The sequence below is a fragment of the Orcinus orca genome, chromosome 3 (assembly GCF_937001465.1).
Source record: "Orcinus orca chromosome 3, mOrcOrc1.1, whole genome shotgun sequence".
In the NCBI taxonomy this organism is placed as follows: domain Eukaryota; kingdom Metazoa; phylum Chordata; class Mammalia; order Artiodactyla; family Delphinidae; genus Orcinus; species Orcinus orca.
The window spans coordinates 78,021,244-78,035,530 of record NC_064561.1 but is presented as its reverse complement, the minus strand read 5'-3'; the positions used below and the strand labels follow the sequence as shown (position 1 = coordinate 78,035,530).

Here is a 14,287-nt window from a genome sequence, read left to right as displayed (position 1 = left end):
AAATACACATTTGGAGAGAGTGGCATGGACTTATATACACTACCAAATGTAAAATAGATAGCTGGTGGGAAGCAGCCACATAGCACAGGGAGATCAGCTCGGTGCTTTGTGACCACCTAGAGGGGTGGGATAGGGAGAGTGGGAGGGAGACGCAAGAGGGAGGAGATATGGGGATATATATATATGTATAGCTGATTCACTTTGTTATACAGCAGAAACTAACACACCATTGTAAAGCAATTATACTCCAGTAAAGATGTTAAAAAAAAATACACATTTGACTCATATTCCTGAGCATTAGAAGAGAAAGGAGAAGAAAGGACATTAACATTTAGCAGTCATTTCCTGTGAGCAGGGATTCTGTTCTTACTTCATATTTAGTATCTTGTTGATATTTAATCAGCAATGCAAAAAAGTTAAGTTTCACCCTTGTGAAATACTACAGCTCAGAGAAATTAAATAGTTTACCCGAAGTCCTGCTTAGTGTTGGAGCTAGGATTTGAACCCAATGCTGCCAGGCTCACTGCACCATACACCCACTAGCATGTAGTATGTAGCATGCAGCTTTGTTCCATGCCAAACTGTATGCTTATTTTCTGTTATCATGATACATATCTTCTCATGATAACACCAGTCATTACTTATATTTACTAGCTGCTCTGGAGCATTTTAGGTGAGCGTGTGCATGCATGCACACACACACACATAAACACCCTCACACTTGTATACACAAAGACATGTGTGCACACACACCCAGAGCAAAATATGCTTAATTTCAGAATATTAGCTAAGATATAAAAATGACAAATAGAAAATGCTAGGCTGCAATAAGTAGCCATTCTTTTGAAAATTGAGGATAAAGTAGCTTAGATAATGAGGTTTGGGAATATTCTTCAATTAACCCAACCCCCCCAAAAAAGACACACTAGCAAATAGTGTGACTTTCTCTTGTCTTACTTTTCTAAGCTATATCTCACTCTGGCATAGATTCTTCCTCATTTGTAATGAGTACTTTTGAGAATGAATGGATTGTCCAATTTTACATGAAAATGGATGAGTACAATCTGGAGAAAAGACTCATGTGAACATCAGAGAAACAGAAATACACTTCCTTCAGCCTAACTAGCATTTCTACAAACTCTTCAGGAGGAAATAGGTCAGAAATATCCTACCATACAGATTTTTGGCACCAGGTAGAAGAAGTAATAGGTCAATGCAATGTACCAATTTTAAAAATGTCTCTTTTGTCTTGATTTAATATAAAAATTGAGTTTATGGATCAAGGTTAGTTTTGATCGCAAAAAATAAAAACATAAATCTTAAAATGCCAAATCACACCTGTAGTCCACCTTAAGGCTCAGGATATTCAAATGCAAACCATAAATTATGAGACAATGACGCATTTGTGCAAATATTATTGTATTTAAAACTTCAGGAGTTCTATGCTTAAGTTTTCAGGAAGACAACTACTGGAATCTGCATGGTTATTCCTCTACTACATTCTTGCTAAGTGCATACCTTCAGCTCTTTCTTTGGACCTTTTTTAGACACAGATATAAATTAGCTTGTCAAGTTTTGCTATATCTCTCATCCCCCCCTCCCTCTCCCGTCTCCCACCCAATGCCATTTTGGTTCCTGTGTCCAGATAATCAGTGATGCATAACTTTGTAAAACTGGGAAGCTTTATACATATTCCATAATGGGGAGCATAAATGTAAACGGTATGGTCAGTTACATCTTACATGCTTCATACCTGTTATGTCACACTGTCAGTCAAGCATCAATTATTCATGAAATGAACTAAACTTATTTTGAACTGAATTATATTTTCAATCCATATAGCCATTGAGAATGATTATTTCTAGGGGTGTATAATTATGTAAAGCAACTGTTTTGTTTTTGCTGTTTTCTCTGTTGTAGCTTTAAGAAAAGTTTTGAGAAATGATATTCTCTTAGAAATTGTCATTTTTCACAAACATTTAAGGCTAAAACAAACTAAATCTTAGCAAAAATAAAATGAATTTCCTTATATAATTATATGCAAAAAATTGATGTCAGTCAGGTTTAGCGTTTTACATTTTGATCATTGTTTATTATTTGTCTTTCATAAACAATCCCTGTGTTACAGGACTGTCTGTAGTAATGGTCCTGTGTTCCTGAAACCCATTCACCCCTAGCACTATACCGAAGCTCCACCTGGCCTCTGATGCTGGGCTGTAGCCTGGTCTTCTTCTTCTCCTTCTCCTTCATTCTGGCCTTTATGTGGGTGATAGGCTTGTGAGAGATGATGAGAACCAATTCCTAACGTAATTTGATCATCAGTCTGTATCTCTCTTTTTTTTTTTTTTTTTTTGCGGTACGCGGGCCTCTTACTGTTGTGGCCTCTCCTGTTGCGGAGCACAGGCTCCGGACGCGCAGGCCCAGTGGCCATGGCTCTCGGGCCTAGCCGCTCCGCGGCATGTGGGATCTTCCCGGACTGGGGCACGAACCCGTGTCCCCTGCATCGGCAGGCGGACTCTCAACCACTGCGCCACCAGGGAAGCCCCAGTCTGTATCTCTTAATCACCAGCTTTATCCACACTTCTCCGCTGTTATCTTCCAGTGTTCAGTGAAGTGTGGCAAAGGTGTACGTCATCGGACCGTGAGGTGTACTAACCCCAGAAAGAAATGTGTCCTCTCCACCAGACCCAGGGAGGCTGAGGACTGCGAGGATTACTCCAAATGCTATGTGTGGCGAATGGGTGACTGGTCTAAGGTAAGAATCATTCTGTACATTCTCAGTATTGAGTTTCACTAATGTCAGCATTGTCCTGGGTACTATAGCCACACAGTCTGAAGTTTAGGAGGCATAGAGAATAGAGATCATGGAGGTAGAGTATTAAATACCCAGGTTCAAAGCCTGCCTGTCTGTCTATGGTCATAATCGCAATAAAACTGTTTTAAGGAATAAGTAAGATAAAATGTGTAAAATACTGGGAAAAAAAATGGTGGCTGCCAGAGCATGGAGGGGCGAGTGTTAGCTATTCATAAATAACCCTAAAGGACATTCTGGAAGAAATGTTTTCATTGTACAGTACACTGTGGTTAGCCGGCCTCCTCGTTATTGCCCAACAAGAAATTCATGACATTTAAAATCTATTTTCTTATGATTATTCATGCCTTTCCTCTCCAACAAAGTTTGCGTATTAACATCATATCTGAGTTCTCAGTGCACTATACTCTTTCCACAACTTCGAACATTTAAAGTTTACGTTGGGATTCTAAAGGATGCATTTGTCAACAATGTAAATCAATCCCTGATTACAGAATTAGGAAATACTCAGCCCAATCCATACAGCTTTTAGCTGGTGAACCATATAGGGAAATCTCACACTTCAGAGTAAACAACTTTTAGACAGAAGAGAATTCCAAACTAATCATGAATAATTTCTTTCATGTTCAGGGTTTATGTTTCCCAATTCTACAAGAGGAAAATAGAGTACTGTAGTGTGATAGAGAAGGGCACGGCTTGGAAGTTAAGAAACATGGGGGATGGTTAGGACTCCCTCATTAGATACCTCTGTGTCTTTGTTTCCATAAGAGTGAAATAAGGAGAATAGACAACACCATTGTTTTCAAGCTATTTTTGTGTTGACACTTCATTCAGCACTGAAGGTTTAAACTAGGTTGAGGAAATGAAAGTACTCCTTGGAGGGGTGTGGGGAGGATCACCTATTCCTCCCTATCAGTTGTAGAAACTCTGCATTTGTTCATCTTGGCTAATGAAATTCTAGATGTTTTCCTTAAATGAAATAATTCTGCTCTAAGAAAAAAAAACTACTAGAATAGATATGCAATATTTTTCTAACATTATTAATTAATAGAAATATTCTAAGTGATAAATGTTGTTAACTCCTAGTTAACTATAAGAAACAAAATTTGGGGCTTCCCTGGTGGCGCAGTGGTTGAGAGTCTGCCTGCCGATGCAGGGGACATGGGTTCGTGCCCCAGTCCGGGAAGATCCCACATGCCACGGAGCGGCTGGGCCCGTGAGCCGTGGCCGCTGAGCCTGCGTGTCCGGAGCCTGTGCTCCGCAACGGGAGAGGCCACAACAGCGAGAGGCCCGCGTACCGCAAAAAAAAAAGAAAAAATTTGTCATTGCAAAAAACAGAAGATCCAGGCTTTATTGTAATTTATGACCCAGAACTCTAAGCTGTCCAACATTGCTGCATATGGAAATAAGGCTAGCAAATCCTATTTGCATGACAAATACTATTATAATTGATTAATAAATGTGCCTATTTTGTGGCCTCTCATCAAATCTTAAGGAAAATCAAAATTAACTGGGGAGATCATAGAAAACATTGATTTTGGTTTTCTGTGCTTAGCCTAAAAAATTTTTTTCAATTTTACCACAATTTACATGTATGTAATTTTTAAATAAGTTGTACTGAATTACTTTGAATTGGTTTTGTTATGTTACTATCAATACATTGCTACCTAGCTAGAAGAGCCTTTGTGAGTAAGGAAAGTAATGGATAGTTCTAATAAATGTTCTTTTTTACTTCATAACTTCTTATTAAATTTTTTTAATTTATTTTTTTGTACAGCAGGTTCTTATTAGTTATCTATTTTATACACATTAGTGTATATATGTCAATCCCAATCTCCCAATTCATCCCAACACCACCAACCCTCCCACCCCACTTTCCCCCTTTGGTGTCCATACGTTTGTTCTCTACATCTGTGTCTCTATTTCTGCCTTGCAAACTGGTTCATCTGTACCATTTTTCTAGATTCCACATATGCGTTAATATATGATATTTGTTTTTCTCTTTCTGACTTATTTCAGTCTGTATGACAGTCTCTAGGTCCATCCACATCTCTACAAAAGATCCGATATCGTTCCTTTTTATGGCTGAGTAATATTGCATTGTATATATGTACTACATCTTCTTTATCCATTCGTCTGTCGATGGGCATTAGGTTGCTTCCATGACCTGGCTATTGTAAATAGTGCTGCAGTGAACATTGGGGTGCATGTGTCTTTTTGAATTATGGTTTTCTCTGGGTATATGCCCAGTAGTGGGATTGCTGGTTCATATAGTAATTACATTTGTAGTCTTTTAAGGAACCACCATACTGTTCTACATACTGGCTATATTAGTGTACATTCCCACCAACAGTGTAAGAGGGTTCCATTTTCTCCACACTCTCTCCAGCATTTGTTGTTTGTAGATTTTCTGATGATGCCCATTCTAACTGGTGTAAGGTGATACCTCATTGTCATTTTGGTTTGCATTTCTCTAACAATTAGTGATGTTGAGCATCTTTTCATGTGCCTCTTGGCCATCTGTATGTCTTCTTTGGAGAAATGTCTATTTGGGTCTTCTGCCCATTTTGTGATTGGGTTGTATGGTGTTTTAATATTGAGCTTCATGAGCTGTTTATATATTTTGGAGATTAATCCTTTGTCCGTTAATTCTTTTGCAAATATTTTCTCCCATTCGGAGGGTTGTCTGTTCGTCTTGTTTATAGCTTCCTTTGCTATGCAAAAGCTTTTAAGTTTCATTAGGTCCCATTTTTTTTTTTTATTTCTATTACTCTAGGTGGTGGGTCAAAAAGGATCTTGCTGTGATTTATGTCAAAGATTGTTCTTCCTAAGTTTTCCTCCAAGAGTTTTATAGTGTCTAGTCTTACATTTAAGTCTCTAATCCATTTTGAGTTTATTTTTGTGTATGGTGTTAGGGAGTGTTCTAATTTCATTCTTTTACATGTAGCTGTCTAGTTTTCCCATCACCACTTATTGAAGACACTGTCTTTTCTCTATTGTATATCCTCCTTTGTCATAGATTAGTTGACCATAGGTGTGTCAGTTTATCTCTGGGCTTTCTATCCTGTTCCATGATCTATCTTTCTGTTTTTGTGCCAGTACCATACCGTCTTGATTACTGTAGCTTTGTATTATAGTCTGAAGTCAGGGAGTCTGATTCTTCCAGCTTCGTTTTTTTCCCTCAAGATTGCTTTGGCTTATTGGGGTCTTTTATGTCACCATACAAATTTTAAGATTTTTTGTTCTAGTTCCGTAAAAAATGCCATTGGTAATTTGATAGGAATTGCATTGAATCTGTCGATTGCTTTGTTTGGTAGTATAGTCATTTTCACAATATTGATTCTTCCAATCCAAGAACATGGTATTCTCTCCATCTGTTTGTGTCATCTTTGATTTCCTTCATCAGTGTCTTATAGTTTTCTGAGTACAGGACTTTTACCTCCTTAGGTAGGTTTATTCCTAGGTATTTTATTCTTTTTGTTGCAGTGGTGAATGGGATTGTTTCCTTAATTTCTCTTTCTGATCTTTCGTTGTTAGTGTATAGGAATGCAAGAGATTTCTGTACATTAACTTTGTATCCTGCAACTTTTCCAGTTTCATTGATTAGCTCTAGTAGTTTTCTGGTGGCTTCTTTAGGATTGTCTGTGTATAGTATCATGTCATCGGCAAACACTGACAGTTTTCCTTCTTCTTTTCCAATTTGTATTCCTTTTATTTCTTTTTCTTCTCTGATTGCCGTAGCTAGGACTTTCAAAACTGTGATGAATAATAGTGGCCAAAGTGGACATCTTTGTCTTGTTCCTGATCTTAGAGGAAATTATTTCAGTTTTTCACCATTGAGAATGATATTTGCTGTGGGTTTGTAATATATGGCCTTTATTATGTTGAGGTAGGTTCCCTCTATGCCCATTTTCTGGAGAGTTTTTATATAAATGGGTATTGAAATTTGTCAAAAGCTTTTTCTGCATCTATTGAGATGATCATATGGATTTTATCCTTCAATTTGTTAATATGGTGTGTCACATTGATTGATTTGCATATATTGAAGAATGCTTGCATCCCTGGGGTAAATCCCACTTGATCATGGTGTATGATCTTTTATTTGTCTTGTTGGATTCTGTCTGCTAGTGTTTGTTGAGAATTTTTGCATCTATACTCATCAGTGATATTGGTCTGTAGTTTTCTTTTTTTGTGGTATCTTTGTTTGGTGTTGGTATCAGTGTGATGGTGGCCTTGTAGAATGAGTTTGGGAGTGTTTATTACTCTGCAATTTTTTGGAAGAGTTTGAGAAGGATGGATGTTAGCTCTTCTCTGAATGTTTGATAGAATTCACCTGTGAAGCCATCTGGTCCTGGACTTTTGTTTGTTGGAAGATTTTTAATTACAGTCAATTTCATTGCTTGTGATTGGTCTGTTCATATTTTGTGTTTCTCCCTGGTTCAGTCTTGGAAGTTTATACCTTTCAAAGAATTTGTCCATTTCTTCCAGGTTGTCCATTTTATTGGCACAGAGTTTCTTGTAGTAGTCTCTTAGGATGCTTTGTATTTCTGCAGTGTCTGTTGTAATGTCTCCTTTTTCATTTCTAATTTTACTGATTTGAGTCCTCTCCCTCTTTTTCTTGATGAGTCTGGCTAAAAGTTTATCAATTTTGTTTATCTTCTCAAAGAACCAGCTTTTAGTTTTATTGATCTTTGCTATTGTTTTCTTTGTTTCTATTTCATTTATTTCTGCTCTGATCTTTATGATTTCTTTCCTTTTACTGACTTTGGGTTTTGTTTGTTCTTCTTTCCCTAGTTCCTTTAGGTGCAAGATTAGATTGTTTATTTGAGATTTTTCTTGTTTCCTGAGGTAAGATTGTATTGTTATAAACTTCGCTCTTAGAACTGCTTTTGCTGCATCCCATAGGTTTTGGATCATCATGTTTTTGTTGTCATTTGTCTCTAGGTATTTTTTGATCTCCTCTTTGATTTCTTCAGTGATCTCTTGGTTGTTTAGTAACGTATTGTTTAACCTCCATGTGTATTTGTTTTTTACATTTTTTCCCTGTAATTGATTTCTAATCTCATAGCGTTGTAGTCAAAAAAGATGCTTGCTATGATTTCAATTTTCTTAAGTTTACCAAGGCTTAATTTGTGACCCAAGATATGATCTATCCTGGAGCATGTTCCATCTGCACTTGAGAAGAAAGCGTAATCTTCTCTTTTCACATGGAATGTCCTATAAATATCAATTAAATGTATCTGGTCTATTGTGTCATTTAAAACTTGTGTTTCCTTACTAATTTTGTCTGGATCATCTGTCCATTGGTGTAAGTGAAGTGTTAAAGTCCCCCACTATTATAGTGTTACTGTCGTTTTCCTCTTTTATAGCTGTTAGCATTTGCCTTATGTATTGAGGTGCTCCTATGTTGGGTTCATATATATTTATAATTGTTATATCTTCTTCTTGGATTGATCCCTTGATCATTATGTAGTGTCCTTCCTTGTCTCTTGTAACATTCTTTATTTTAAAATCTATTTTATCTGATATGAGTATTGCTACTCCAGCTTTCTTTTTTTGTTGTTGTTTTTTTGTTTTTTGTGGTATGTGGGCCTCTCACTGTTGTGGCCTCTCCCATTGCGGAGCACAAGTTCCGGACGTGCAGGCTCAACGGCCATGGCTCACGGGACTAGCCGCTCTGTGGCATGTGGGATCTTCCCAGACCGGGACACGAGCCCGTGTCCCCTGCATCGGCAGGCAGACTCATAACCACTGCGCCACCAGGGAAGCCCCCCAGCTTTCTTTTGATCTCTATTTGCGTGGAATATCTTTTTCCGTCCCCTCACTTTCAGTCTGTATGTGTCCCTAGGTCTGAAGTGGTTCTCTTGTACACAGCATATATACAGGTCTTGTTTTTGTATCCGTTCAGTGAGCCTGTGTCTTTTGGTTGGAGCATTTAAGGTAATTATCAATATATGTATTCCTAATACCATTTTTGTAATTGTTTTGGGTTTGTTTTTGTAGGTCCTTTTCTTCTCTTGTGTTTTCCACTTAGACAAGTTCCTTTAGCATTTGTTGTAGAGCTGGTTTGGTGCTGCTGTAATCTCTTAGCTTTTGCTTGTCTGTAAAGCTTTTGATTTCTCCATCGAATCTGAGTGAGATCCTTGCCAGTTAGAATAATCTTGTTTGTACGTTCTTCATTTTCATCACTTTAAATATACATGCCACTCCCTTCTGGCTTGTAGAGTTTCTGCTGAGAAGTCAGCTGTTAACCTTATGCGAGTTCCCTTGTATGTTATTTGTCATTTTTCCCTTGTTGCTTTTAATAATTTTTCTTTGTGTTTAATTTTTGTCAGTTTGATTAATGTGTGTCTCGGCATGTTTCTCCTTGGGTTTATCCTGTATGGGACTCTTTGCACTTCCTGGAATTGGGTGGCTATTTCCTTTCCCATGTTAGGGAAATTTTCAATGATAATCTCTTCAAATATTTTCTCGGGTCCTTTCTCTCTCTCTTCTCCTTCTGGGACCCCTATAATGTGAATGTTGGTGCATTTAATGTTGTCCCAGAGGTCTCTTAGGCTGTCTTCATTTCTTTTCATTCTTTTTTCTTTATTCTGTTCCACAGCAGTGAATTCCACCATTCTGTCTTCCAGGTCACTTATCCATTCTTCTGCCTCAGTTATTCTGCTATTGATTCCTTCTGGTGTATTTTTCATTTCAGTTATTGTGTTGTTCATCTCTGTTTGTTTGTTCTTTAATTCTTTTAAGTGTTTTTTCTTTAATTCTTCTAGGTCTTTGTTAAACATTTCTTGCATCTTTTCGATCTTTGCCTCCATTCTTTTTCCGAGGTCCTGGATCATCTTCACTATCATTATTCTGAATTCTTTTTCTGGAAGTTTGCCTATCTCCACTTCATTTCATTGTTTTTCTGGGGTTCTGTCTTCTTCCTTCATCTGGTACAGAGTCCTCTGCCTTTTCATTTTGTCTATCTTTCTGTGAATGTGGTTTTTGTTCCACAGGCTGCAGGATTGTAGTTCTTCTTGCTTCTGCTGTCTGCCCTCTGGTGGATGAGGGTATCTAAGAGGCTTGTGCAAGCTTCCTGATGGGAGGGACTGGTGGTTTGTAGAGCTGGGTGTTGCTCTGGTGGGCAGAGCTCAGTAAAACTTTAATCCGCTTGTCTGCTAATGGGTGGGGCTGGGTTCCCTCCCTGTTGGTTGTTTGGCCTGAGGTGACCCAGCACTGGAGGCTACAGGCTCTTTGGTGGGGCTAATGGCAGACTCTGGGAGGGCTCATGCCAAGGAGTACTTCCCAGAACTTCTGCTGCCAGTGTCCTTGTCCCCTGCCAGTGCCACCCCCTGCCTCTGCAGGAGACCCTCCAACACTAGCAGGTAGATAGATCTGGTTCAGTCCCCTGTGGGTCACTGCTCCTTCTCCCTAGGTACTGATACGAACACTACTTTGTGTGTGCCCTCCAGGAGTGTAGTCTCTGTTTCCCCCAGTCCTGTCAAAGTCCTGCAGTCAAATTCCGCTAGCTTTCAAAGTCTGATTCTCTGGGAATTCCTTCTCCCGTTGCCAGACACCCAGGTTGGAAAGCCTGATGTGGGGCTCAGAACCTTCACTCCAGTGGTGGACTTCTGTGGTATAATTGTTCTCCAGTTTGTGAGTCACCCACCCAACGGTTATGGGATTTGATTTTATAGTGATTGCGCCCCTCCTACCATCTCATTGTGGCTTCTCCTGTGTCTTTGGATGTGGGTTATCTTTTTGGTGAAGTCCAGTGTCTTCCTGTTGATGATTGTTCAGCAGTTAGTTGTGATTCCAGTGCTCTTGCAAGAGGGAGTGAGCACATGTCCTTCTACTCCGCCATCTTGAACCAGTCTTACTCCATGACTTTTAACTTCTGTTTGTTGGTGTGTTTGTTTGTTTGTGAGCTTATGTAGAAGATACAGTTATGTTGCATTTTCTATTCTCTTTATATGAATATGTCTGTTCTTTTCCTTAAAGCTGTTTTCTCCTTCTTCGTTTATGACTGAGTTCTCAGCATAACAGATTCTAATGGCATGCACAAATTAAAGCCAGTGGCTCCATGTGAACTTTATTGATTTCTCCCCTCCTGTCTTACTCCTAAGATATCACTTTCATGTTAAAATGAAGACCAGTCCAAAATAATTACAGAGAAAAGGAATAGTGCTGTGATTATTAATAAGTTTCAGTGATTAAAGTATTCATGGGCAGAGGAAACACATCAATCTCTTGCTCTTATCAGCTGTGTTCCTGGAATAAGAATAGCAACAAGATGGGTGCAATTGTGGGTCGATTTCTATGCTCCTCTGAAGTCAACTAATCTGTCAGTTTCATTCAAATTCTACTGATATTTTTAAACACTTGGTAAACCTAAATGGACTTAATATTAAGCCCTGGGTTGGCTTTAATCAGAATTATTCAATGGGCTATCCATAAGGTCTAGCTCTGAAATTCTGCTCCTCCCTCAATAATATGGATGAATCACTAGAGAATCAGTTAAAATATGTATATTCTCAGATTTTCGCACTGTCTAAAAGCCATTGACCACTTGAGCCGAGGTAATACTAGCTAAATGGAGGCTTACTAAGAATATGGCTTATGCCTCAAACTGTTTACTGCATTTGTATCAGCCTATATGATTTCTAGCATTTATGTTTTGGTGGTTTTGTGTAAACAGTGGGAAAATTGCTCTCAGCTTGACAGGGAAAATTATAGATATACTCAAAGAGAAAATCTCCCGTCATATAATTGTTAACTCTGATTTCTAAGTAGATATAATACAGCCTTTATTAAACAATGCTAGTGTTTATTTCATTGAGACTAGAAAGTTGGCAAAAACAGGACAAAAACAATGTGGTTGCTTTGCTCTGGCTTGAGTTAACCATTGAAATAATCATATGCCACATTTTGATATAGATATGGCCTTAGGGTCTTTCCTGGGAGAGCAAAACATGACCCATCTGTTTCCTGGCATTATAAGTCTGTATTTACTCATTTAAGCTGTCCTAAGCAGAGAACACTGATTTGAAAAATAACATAGCCTCTTATGTTTAATGATATGCCATATATTTTCTGGCTGAACTTGACCTTTCTGCCTTTATGTGAACTTCTACAACTTCTTGTTTTTGTTATTGGAGGCCAATAGAGGAGCAAATAAAGGAGTGTTGTTTTATCTATTACACAGAATTTGGTCCTTCATGAAGCTTTTATAGAGTTAACTTTTCTGTGCAGTATTAACAAGTGGTTTATACTTATTCAAGTGAATTTTAAAGACAAACAGAACACCTTGGAACCACACAAAATCCTTGGTTAATTCTTAGATTCCATTCATACACTATAATTTGAACTTAATTTAATCCTTTAAAATTCTAGGAAATGAATAGCTTTGGCCACGTACCAAATTATGACATGATTAATAGATTTTTGGATAAGAGATTATGAGTCTTTTGTAATTACATAATTCAAAATAATGCTGGAAGCAGAAATAATTCTGGATGATTTAATTATACAGATAGTATGGTATAACTTTGTTTAGAAGCAGTAAATATAAAGCTTACAGTATTGTGAGTCATTTTTAACTTATCCTGCAAACGGAAACTACAGCATATTCATTTGAATAGAAGAGGAATCTAAAAACTAAGGTATTTTTTTCTAATAGGGGAATTGTATCAAACTAATATATGTTTTCTAACTATAAAACTTGCATTTAAGTTAATAGGAATTCTACTTATTTTGAGATCATGCTTGTAGTGAAGATTTTCTAGTTCCAGGTAGTTACAGATCTCAAAATGGCATTTTACAATAATTTTTTGCATTTTCTCTGAAAATAATGTTTTGGCTAAAACTCCAAATAAACCATATTGCTTGCTTAATAATTTATTTTTGTAACTATGAAAGACTTGCATGTATCTGGATTGTTTCTAGTAAAAATAATTTTCTTAATACACATACTTCAGATGGTATTGAAATCTACCTGATGTATTATATTGTCCTAGGACTCTGTAATAACTATGGGAAAATAAGTGTGCCTTTTCCTGAGTAGTTAGCACTCTCATATTTTAACAGAAGCTCAAAAAAATTTTTAAATTATCATGTAAATTTTACCAGTTCTGTAAGTGTGCTTTGTGTAAACAAGATTTATAACCTTAAAGTGGTCTCATATTGCATAATTCTTAAGTTAAAACAATTCGTAACAGGCAAGTGCATGATCAGAGAAACAACAATGTCATGAAAGGTTCTTTACTGACATACTGAAGTGTAGAAAGACAAATAGAAGATTTATTACCCTGTCATTTCGAGCTTTTCTTTTATCCAGATTGGTCAGCAGTCAATACAAGTGGTTTGGTTTGTACCATTTTACATGACCCTGAAAAAAACATTCTTTTATTTCTTACTCTTTGTTACGGTGGATTCTTAGAGAGACAGACCATGTGAATGTAAAATTCTGGGTAAGTTTATAGGCTGTTCCCAAATCTCATAGGGTCCTTGGCCTGATGATCTGCCTTCAGTTTTCTACACAGAAGTTTGTCCCTCCAATTAACATGGACAGTGGTAATTGTGACTTATTACCATTGGTAGGAAATTACACATAATCACAGAAGACGTTTCTTTTCACTGAAGGAAAACTCAGGAATCGTTGAGGAAATTTAAAGAAACAAAACTTGATCAAAACAATCAGGAATATCCTTAAAACAATGACTATATAATACCACATTTTTAATCACGTGTCTCTGCAGCCTAGTGTTTCTGCATTAAATGAAAAGGGACAAAAAAACCCAGATCCAAAAATTGCAAAGGAGGGATTTCTTGTTACCCAATGGCTAGGCTAGGACCTTAGGACTATGGATTCCTTCATATGTGGACTGACCCAGTGCTGCATATACCCCAACCCCATTAAAATAAACTTCAGGATGTTCCAGAATCCAAATGAGGATATGTATAGATCACTGGTTTTAATACAACTAAACTAAGTGGGTTGTTGCAGGATATTCCAGAATCCAAATGAGGATATGTATAGATCACTGGTTTTAATACAACTAAACTAAGTGGGTTGTTACAGGTTAGTAGAGGGAAGCTCAATCACTTGTTAGAAGGATTTACCAGTCAAATTTAAATAAATAATTAGCAGTAATAATAAATAACCAACTTAAATATCCTACTAGAATGTAAAAATAGAAAATGTTGCTGTGTACACTGCAAATCTCAAAGAGAGATTATGGTATTTCACTTTTCTTTTTTACTTTTACCAAGGATCACTTTTACAGAGCATGTAGCTAGTTTGTTATTTAGTGTAACATACTTTAGGAAAGCTTACATTAGATTATTTAAATTTCAAAGACTAGCTTTGTAAATATTTTTTTCTAACTAGAGAAAATTTGTAGATGGAAACCAAACAGAAATAATCTGTAATTCAGAAAACTGTTCCTGGGATGGATTAGCATTTCTATTCAGAATTATTTTCTAATTACATCT

General features: G+C 37.2%; 1 protein-coding gene across 1 annotated transcript in view; it reads left to right on the top strand.

The window, feature by feature from the left end:
- The window catches only part of ADAMTS19 (ADAM metallopeptidase with thrombospondin type 1 motif 19), a 269,389-nt gene that overhangs the window by 236,781 nt on the left and 18,321 nt on the right, over positions 1-14,287 (top strand). The window contains exon 21 of the mRNA XM_004279870.3: positions 2,603-2,755. Coding sequence (XP_004279918.2) covers positions 2,603-2,755 — 153 coding nt within the window. The remainder of the gene's footprint in view (positions 1-2,602; positions 2,756-14,287) is intronic.